Source organism: Phyllobates terribilis, unplaced genomic scaffold (genome assembly GCF_046119375.1).
Source record: "Phyllobates terribilis strain yellow unplaced genomic scaffold, ASM4611937v1 Scaffold_13__5_contigs__length_258822181, whole genome shotgun sequence".
Lineage (NCBI taxonomy): Eukaryota > Metazoa > Chordata > Amphibia > Anura > Dendrobatidae > Phyllobates > Phyllobates terribilis.
The window spans coordinates 76306389-76316462 of record NW_027362773.1 but is presented as its reverse complement, the minus strand read 5'-3'; the positions used below and the strand labels follow the sequence as shown (position 1 = coordinate 76316462).

Sequence of the window (10074 nt, the reverse complement as noted above, 5' to 3'; positions counted from 1 at the left end):
GCCAGAACAATAGACATTTGTGGAAGCCAGGACAGGTGAGTAACAGTATTTCAAGCATTGCACAATCCCTTTGCCAAATTTGGCAAGCTCGCTGCAGAATTGGCTTCAAAAGATTCCGAGTAATTTGCGACATGGCACAAACTTCTTACAGTACAAATCAGCCATTCAAATTAATAGCTTACTATTAGACATGAGCTAATTGAATTGATGCAAATCGTGGACCCAACAAAGTTAAACAATTCACAATGCAATTTGCATAAATCGCACAAAAAGTGCTCAAACGTAACCCAAAGTAAAATATTCAATCAGCCACAGAAATTTCAATCACCTTGGGTGTGGCCATGTGGGCTTACCCATAATGCCTTGCAGCTATCACATCACATGGTATACCATAGCCAATCAGTAGGGACTATCATAACCTGTATAAAAGCTGAGGCAGGGAATGTAGCGGCTATTTTGGGGTGAATTTGGATAGTGAGAGGACTTCACAGCTTAGCATTAGAGATAGGGAGAAAAAGCCATAGAACACCGAATAAACTGTACGGTTAGTGTGTGACAGCTCAGCAGTGAAAAACATCCTTTTACCCATAGCCATATATGTGGAGGTCACTTTGGCTGTGTTTGTGCTGAAGAGCTTTGAACAGTGTTCAATATATTCCTAGGAGACCTCAGAGTGTTACACATGGCTTTTCCGGGCAATTGGAGATTTTGCACTATTCGTTGCAAATGAAAGTTTTGGAGAAAATTTCAACAAAGCCGGTGAATTTCTCTACTTCCCATAAAATACTTGGCTGTTCTCTACGGTACTAGAGCCACACTTTCCTAGCAGCTCCATTCTTTAGCCCAAGTGGGGGATCCTACTGTGTGATATCTATCCAGTTTGCCCTAAAGACCCTTTACCACTGACTTAGTAACATTTAACCTAGCCAAAAAATGCTTGCCCCTCTATTTTTTTTAATCCCTTCTGGCCATATAGGAAAACAGAGAGGGGTCTTTCTTTAATAGTGCCCACTAGCTGAAGACAAAGGCGAAACTTTAAGCTTCTGAGACCAAATGCAAAATTTGTAACAGGGGCTTGATCTACATGGATGCAGTCGTCTTTGATATATCATCGTGGATGATCTATCATCCTGAGAAGATTTACCTGGGTGTCTCCCAAAATTCTAGAAAAGCCAGGAATTCTTACAACATGGCACAACATGCCGTAGCATGCCAGAAAGAACAGGAATGCCAAGGTAACACCGATAAGCAGCCTCCCAGCCAAGAAAAGGTACAGTACAAGATGACTTTGCAGAAGATCTTCTTTATTAGGTCAAGATTTAATTTTGGAAATTTGGTCTTCAATGAACATTCAATGAAAGGTCTGTGACCACTGAATGGACAATTCCTAGAATTCCAATTACGAGAAGCTGTAGGTGTAGCAACAACTGGACAAATCATGGTGGTTGAGGTTTCTCCATATAAACCTTGACATTAATGGAGGCAGGAGCAGAAAAACTGATAGAGATGATGACACAATGGACCTCCTGTCTCAAAAATGGAACTTGTTAATAGTGGAAGCAGGAGGCTATAAGGAAATCATCTGGGCCCCCAGTGCAAAACCTGGAACAGGGGCCACTGCAACTAGCATGGGACATTTATAAAACTGGTGTCTTGTAGTGTTGGTAACATAAATAAGTTAAAGTCCTGACCGGAAACACCCAAGACTACCAATTTTTGGGTAGGTTTTACATAAACCCTACTCAGCAGTTCATCAATGGAGACCACCACTGAGATAAACATTGAGCAAGTCCTAGAGTTGGCCACTACTCTGCTTAAAGAGCACCCGTTATGTGCCATAAATACATGATTTTTTTAGCCTGGTGTAAACGCCACTGTTCTCCTGAATCCGGAGATGTTTTTCTTTTGTTCCTGCGCCTCTCCTTTCCTGAGATATGGCTGTCCCTTCCTTGTATTTAAAGCTAGTCTTGTTATCTTAGTGGGCGTGGTCCTCCACTCTTCTGAGTGGGCGTCTCCTTGAGAACCTTACCCACTTGCTAAGCAGACTAAATGCAGAGAATAGAGGGCCATATCTCATGAACAGAGAGCAGCAAAAGCAAAAGAAAAATATCTCCGGATTCAGGACAACAGCGGCATTTACACCATGTAATAAAAATACATATTTATGTCAAGTGACAGGTCCCCTTTAAATCAATGTAAACCTATGCATTGCAAGTCTAGAGCACTCACTCAAGGTACCTTTCATAACTCCTACAAATTTCATTGGAGAGGTGGTCAGGAACAAGAGTTTGCTCTCCTGAAGACCACAATCGTGACCTGTTGCTTCTAGAGGTCCAAAGGGTTTTGGGGGGTCCCAGTAGTACTAGAAACAACAGTTAGATGTGCTGGTCTCTTCAAGTAAATGCACTCCAACTCTCATCATCTGCGCAGCTCACAAATATAGTTCAGTCTAAATTAAGTAAAGTGTAAAAATATTGCTTTATTGTCAATGCTTTCACCTGAAATTGCAGAAACTAAGCTACCCAGTGACATGGTAGAAGACCAGCCGCAACTGATTTACATATCGCATTTACCCGTCAATCTTCCTGGCCCTACAGAGATGTGCAGATCTGAGGGATAATAATACCTTTCGGCACCAACAGAATTTGTTGAAAAGGGTTAAATAGCAAAAGATAAATTACCATGCAGCATTAATTACGTGCAACGACTCGAATCCTCAATAGTTGACAACACAGGTTGACAATGGTCCCGAAAGTCAACGTCTCCCATGGACTCCCATTATTAGAAATATATTATGTGTCTTAGTGTTTAGTGTATTTGCTTTGTGTATAACCAACAAGTTAATAAATAAATTGTAAAGGGGTCATTAATTTTTTGGAAAAGTGAATAATATTCTAGTCCAGTCTTGTAGACGGAGTCGCCAACTGGAACCACAGACCCAGACCATGAACACAGACTGTTACTTAGAACATGAACTATTTTGGTTTTTGGATTTATAATGAAAACGGAAAGCACTTAAAGTATAGAAAAAGCCTTGACATGCATACAAATGTGTATACTGGGCAGAAGGACAAGTTCTTACACCGTGACAACTTCATAGAGTAAGATTCGAGTTGGTCATCAACTGTATTGTGAAACTTCACCTAGATGACGGAAACCTTGCCTGACATAATGCGATTTATGACCGTGGTCCAATGACCTCAACACGTTCTCGAGCCCCAAATTTATGAAACCTAAGTCTACTTGTGAAAGCGACAAACCTTTGTGACAATCTACTGTATCAGTGAAGAACATCCCCATATCACAGTCCTTTGGGCAACACTTGCAATCTATAATCTCCTTCTTCGTAGACTCAAATTGTATTTGTATGGTCAAAAACAAAAAAGTAGAATTTGATTAATGACATTGGAAAAGCTTTACGGACTTGTATTTTCTGAAGATTTTCATCGGCCAATGTCGGAAAATTTATTCTGTAAGATTTAGAGCATATATATATATATATACATAATATAACACATCATTGGAAGCGCAAGACAACACTGCCTTTGAAGTAGGACAGGCCACTCCATTGGATTGACTATTGGAGTGACCCAAAGAAGATTCCAGAGGATGGACCATTGACATGACCCTTAGACTACTCCAGTGAATAAATCATTAGCATGACCCAGAGGATGGACCATTGGTGTGATTCTCAGACCATTGAAGTGATCCTCAAATCATTTCAGAGGATGGACCATTGACATAACCCTTAGGCCACGCTGCAAGGTGGACCATTGGCAGGATACTCTTTCCATTGGCGTAAGGGACCATTGGCATGATATTCAGTCCACTCTAGTGGACCATTGATGTGACCCTCAAAATACACTAAAGTATGGACCACTGGTGTGATCTTCTGATCAGTCCAGTGAATGAACCATTGGTATGACCCTCGGAATACTCAAGGGAATGGACTTTGACACAATCCTCAGACCTCTTCAGTGGATGAACCATTTACCTAATCATCAGTCCAGTCCACTGGATGAACCATTGGTGTGACCCTCAGACCACTCCAGTGATTGAGCCAATGACCCTCAGACCACTCCATTGGCGTGACCTTCAGATCATTCTAGAAGATGAACCATTGATGTGATCATCAGTCACCCCTTACATTCATACAAACATTTTGCTTGGGGAAGTTCCACTGCATATACAAATCTTTCTTCTATAAATATGGGATTCTCTGTCCTATTTACATTGTACCTTAGATCTAAATACGTTGTGGAGCTAATCATGACTCTTGGAAGCCTTTAGACTATCTAACCTAAATCCAGTGAGCAATACAAATCAGCTTCACTGTGTTTGCTATCTATGAACCAAGCGTTTAGTTGCACAATTTTGCATTTCAATTTTTTTTGCACATCTCAGGCCTTCATTTACCCGCCCGTGACTCCCAAATCATTGCTGCAATTTAAGAATCCCATCAATATGAGCCATGAGCAGTGAAAGGGGGTCTGTCTTCATATAAACACTGGGGAGCCAACTATTTTTTTTTGGCATGATTTGCAAATTGGCAAAGTAGCAACACAGGGTCCTATCAGTGGTGCTTAATATTTTATAAGTTCAGTCCCACTTCTTTTCATTTGCGATAGAAATCCCCCACACAATTTATTCTGAGGGATTAAGTGTTGACTAGACCCCAATTTTCATGTCCACGTCCTTGGTGTTTCTTATGTCGTCTTGCGTCAAAGCATCACTTTCTCCGAGGTCGTTTGTCTGGTCTCGAGACACCAGCTGCACCATCTCCTGGGACTTCACCGTGTCTCCATTCTGCTCCATGATGACCCCGTCTTCTAGAGAGCTTTTGTTACCGTTACCGTTAATCACCAATTTCTTCTTTTGGCCACACCTGCAAAGAATATGAATGCGGACATTATGAACGTTACGGAACAAGGCAATATTCAGGAGCCATCATTCTTGTACCTCCATAATTTATGAACTATGGACATTACTAGGTCATGAAGCATGAAATCCCGTAGGCCCTTGAGTTATGCTCATGGCGCTTTGGCCCTTCAGGCAATTTCCAGAGGCAATTTCTCTACCTTCTCTACCTTCATATTTACATTAACCCTTGTCGGAAATTAACTTCAGGAGTTGATACCTTCCAAGTTGGCATTTGGTCATTCAGTTTTGGTTCAGAAGAGTATAACACAAAATCATGACATCCCTTGTAAATCATGTATGTAGTAAGCGGTACAGGGGCTAAACACATGAAATACCTGTGGACCATTCCTTCTAAATCCACCATATATGTGCACAATTGGCGTGGCCATGTTTCAATGGAAGAAAGGGAATAGACTGCTTCCATACATGAGAGGCAGTATCACATTCGCGCATTCCCTCTTTTGCTCAGCAGCAGATGTCTGGGAACAGTCAGGAGGCTGATGCCACCAAAACTGGTAGGTGTGGATGACTTTAAGACACATAATCAGTATCTACTGGTCTGGTGGGCACAGTACTTTCATGTGATGCTTGACCAAATCCAACTATCTAAAGATCCATGGTGGGATTTGAATAGGGCTCATACAAGTAGCAACGAACCCTGTAGAACACCACAATTTGGACTATATAATAGACCCGTATAGGGAGTGTGAGACAAGGGCTTCCAGAGCTTACCAAAGTAAAAGATCCTGAGGGTCCTTCTATAGAAAACACCTGCACATCACACACAGGACAAGTCTTCAACATGGTGTAGTATTCAATATAGGAATCATCCCATAAGAAATAGACCCTAGTGGCAAGCGATCAGTTCAGAGTCACCAGCACATGGACTTTAGGGACCCAATTTTTTGTGTAAGAACCTGAGACTTAGGATTTGCTCACACTAGCATATAAATTGGTTGCGTGCCCTCGGACCGATGTTATTCGATGAGGCATTGCAGATCTGCACATTTTTTCTCAACTGTAATCTGATGGGCGTGAGAAAAAAATGGGATCAGTATGGTATCCGATTTTTATGGATACATTGCAATTCTGTAAAATGGGAAACTGTAAATGATCCTGTAAAAGATTAGTAGCTGCTGAGTAAAAATATGGATTGCACACGGATGACAAGTGAGAAAAAAATCGTCCCACGCTCCTGGATGAGAATGGGACCGATATTTTTATACAGTAGTGTGAGCGGACCCCTACAGTGGGATCCTGCTTGTAGGGACTCTAGTTGGTGACTTCATGAAAAAGCCCATTCTCTTCTACAAGCAAGGCTTTCATGAGACACTGTAATTATTCCACTATTTCACATTAATCCACAGGGGAAAATATTTTTTGTACGTCCAGTAAAGTAGTGACACACAAAGAATTAAGTGTAGGTCCATAGATGTTAATGGAAACCACATTAGGCATCCATGATGATATGCATGCTGAAGTTGACCCTATTCTCTGGTCCATGTTGGTGAATTATAAATCTGACTTCAGTTTTGGACCTGTTCATCAAAGATAAGTAATATCTCACAATATCATGGCTAACCATCGCCTATATAGGAGCTAATCATGGCCTATGTTGGGGGCCAACCACAGCCTGTATCAGGGGCTATGCATGGCCTGTATCGAGAGCTAGCTATGAGATTTATCAGTGGCCAACCATGGACTGTATCAGGGGCTAACCATGGTTTCTATTGTGGGCTAACCAAGGGCTTTGCAAGGGGCTAACCTTTGGCTGTATCGAGAGCTAAACTTTGGCTATGTCGGGGGCTAACCATGTTCTATATTTGGGGCTAACCATGGCTGTATCGAGAGCTAAACATTGGCTGTATCAGGGGCTATCCATGGGCTGAATCATTGGCTAACCGTGGTCAGTATCGGGGGCTAACCATGAGCTGTATTGGGAGCTATCGATGGGCTGTACCGGGGGCTAACCATGGTCAGTATTGGGTGCTAACCATGGGCTGTATTGGGGGTTATCCATGGGCAGTACTGGTGGCTAACCATGGGCTGTATCGAGAGCTAATCATTGTCTGTATCAGGGGCTATCCAAGGGCTGAATCATAAGCTAACCATGGTCAGTATCGGTGGCTAACCATGGGCTGTATTGAGAGCTAATCATTGGCTGTATCAGGGGCAATCCAAGGCTGAATCATAGGCTAACCATGGTCAGTATTGGTGGCTAACCATGGTCTGTATCGGGGGCTAACCATGGTCAGTATTGGTGGCTAACCATGGGCTGTATCGGGGGCTAACCATGGGCAGTATTGGTGGCTAACTACGGGCTGTATCAGGGGCTATCCCTGGACTGAATCGGGGGCTAGTCATGGTCAGTATCAGATGCTATCCATGGGATGTATCGGGAGGTTAACCATGTGATGTATTGGGGGCTATCCATGGGCTGTATCAGGGACTTTTCATGGGTTGTATCGGGGACTAACCATGGGCAGTATTGAAGGTTAACCATGCGTTCTCTTAGTGAATAACCATGGCCTGTATTAGGGGCTAACCATGGCCTTTAAGGGCGCTAACCATGGGTAGTATTGGTGGCTAACCATGTTCTGGATAGGGGGCTAACCGTGGGCTGTATCAAGTGCTCAACATGGCCTGCATCAAAGTCTTCCCATGGGTTGTATCAGAGGCTAACCATGGGTTGTATCGGTGCTAACCATGGCCTGTATCAGGGGCTAACCATGGGCAGTACGTGGGGCTCACCTTGGCCTGTATTGGGGGCTAACCATGGGCTGTATCTGGTGCTATCCATGGGCTGTATCGGAGGCTCCACATGGACAGTATCGGGGGCTCACCATGGTATGTATCGGAGGTTAACCATGGGCTGTATCGGGGGCTAACCATGTGCTTTATATTTGTTCCATCCTGCAATATTGCAGCAATGTGACGTTATGTCTCTATGACATTGGAGGCCGGGGTGGATTCCTGCTTCCCTGCAGAATGATGTTCTCACCACATGAGTGGAATAGTAATAATTTTGACTATAAGATGTGGGATCACAAGGACATGTAATATGAAGTGTCGTTTCTCTTACTGTCGAAAAATTTAGAAAAAATACCAATTATAACATTCCATGGATAGTAATGTGGCGGCCGGAGAATCAGTGCGGTTTCCAATTTAATTTCTTCGAGTCTTTTCTCAGGGACTTGTCTCATGTAAAGTGAAATGAAAGACATGTGTCCTGCCTAATAGAAAACACAGGTCCCGGCATACCGGAGATACCAGCAGCTCTCGCTTTTTACAAAGTAGACTCGCATGCCGACCTGGAGGACGGGGCTGCGGAGAGTCACTGCCTAAGAGTAGATCCTGAAGCATTAGGGGGCAGATTCATCAAATGGTTTTCACAGAAATATACATATTGCCCGCCAGTCTTCATGAATCGAGGGCCAACATTTTTGGTGAAGCTTTTGATTCTTTTTTTGGATCCAAAGAAAAGGATCTAATAGAAACAAAACCAAATACTTTATATTTCCCATACATTTTGGATCCAAAAGCGGCATCAAAAATTGCATAAACTTTTTTTTTTTTTAAACTTATTGGCTTCGACTCATTAAGACTGGCGTTTTGCACTCTAGAGTAATTTAACTTTGGCACATCTTTCAACTGCCCTGCGCCTTCACCTGAAATGTTACTCCAGGCAGCGGCGTACATTTCTGTTTTAATTCATGTAAATCATGATGAATTTGTCAGCCTCGCTTGGACACATCCTGTCCCACTTGAGCTCCATCTACTTTTCAAAAAGTTAGAGAACTCCAAAAGTTGCAAAACCTTTGCAAGTTTGCAAAGCCAAAAAAAGTATTCATTTGGGAGGAAACACATACTTATATTTCCTATCCATTTTGGATGATGCACCAAATTCATTAATAGGAGCACGCCTCTTAATGAATTTTGGCACATTTTTCAACTGCCATGTGCCTCCCCAGAAATATTACTCCAGGCAGGGGTGTACATTTTTATTTCTATTAACGTAAATCATAATGAATTTGTCTCCCGTGCTTGGACACATCCTGTCCCACCTGAGCTCCATTTACTTTTCAAAAAGTTAGAGGATGCCAAATGTTGCAAACGATATCCCCCGCCCTGCTTATCCGAGAGGCTCGTGACTGCTGCAGCCAGTCATTGTCCGCAGAGGTGACCAGCGTCATATCCATGCAACCGTAAAAACCTGGAGAATTCAGTAACCAAAAATAGCTTTGTTTCAAGTTTTGGCTCACAACAGTGCTAAAAAAATACAGTTTGTCATGCATAAAACAAAGCCTCGGGCAGCCATATTTCTTCTTCCCACCAGGTGTCTTCCAAAATATAAGTGGGAAAAAAAAGCTAAAAAAAAACCCTCCTCATCTGATCTGAATTTTTAGTTATTGAGGAGGATTTTGGAGATGATCTGCTGCAAAAAACTTATGAGAAAAGCTGTGCACAAAGCCTTACTATGATGTCAGACAATTCAGGAGCTGCACATGTAAACTGGGAAGGAGAAGTTTTCTCGTTCTCCGCGGACTCTTAAACTTTTTGCTGTTCTGCTGTTTCTAATCAGGAGCGTGAAACTCGTTCCAGATTCCGAGGGGCCGGGGAAGTTTTAGCAAATGACTTGTGTCCACAGAAGCAGGAACCGTAGGAAATTCTGATCGATGCTTCATGCAGAATCGGATGTTTTTTCTAGTGTCCAGAACTATAAGCTTCCGTGCCCCAATGCAAAATCTGGAGCAGGACCCCATCTACGTATGTCGCAGAGGGTCCTTTGAGTCCCACCAGGACCAGGGTGTGACTATGACCTCTATATCCGCTATACCCCAGGGGGGCTACATGGCACCTTTCAGTCACTCTCAAATCATGGCAAACATTCCCACCAGCGCTCCTATTGGCCATGTACAGATATTTAAGGATTCAGACCCACTCTGAATTGGCCCAGTCTGGGATAGTCCTAGGATATCTGGGATTGTAGGCAACTATGGGTAAATATGACTATTGTGGAGCAAGAAGATTTGCAGGAACCTGATCCAGCAACGACATTGGTAGTCGGCATCTTCTGGACCAGAGTCCTGCAAACTTTCTACCTGCGGCATCCCTGGTGGTTCTTCTGATTAGTAAGTCCCCAAGTGTGCAGCA

The 10074-nt window shown here is 42.9% G+C and overlaps 1 protein-coding gene across 2 annotated transcripts in view; it reads right to left on the bottom strand.

Annotated features, from left to right (window-relative positions):
* Positions 1–2459: 2459 nt before the first annotated feature.
* The window catches only part of CD44 (CD44 molecule (IN blood group)), a 53715-nt gene continuing 46100 nt past the window's right edge, over positions 2460–10074 (bottom strand). For both annotated transcript variants that reach the window (XM_073658133.1, XM_073658132.1), the window contains one exon: positions 2460–4885. In XM_073658133.1, the coding sequence (XP_073514234.1) occupies positions 4669–4885 (217 nt within the window). In that variant the 3' untranslated portion in view covers positions 2460–4668. The remainder of the gene's footprint in view (positions 4886–10074) is intronic.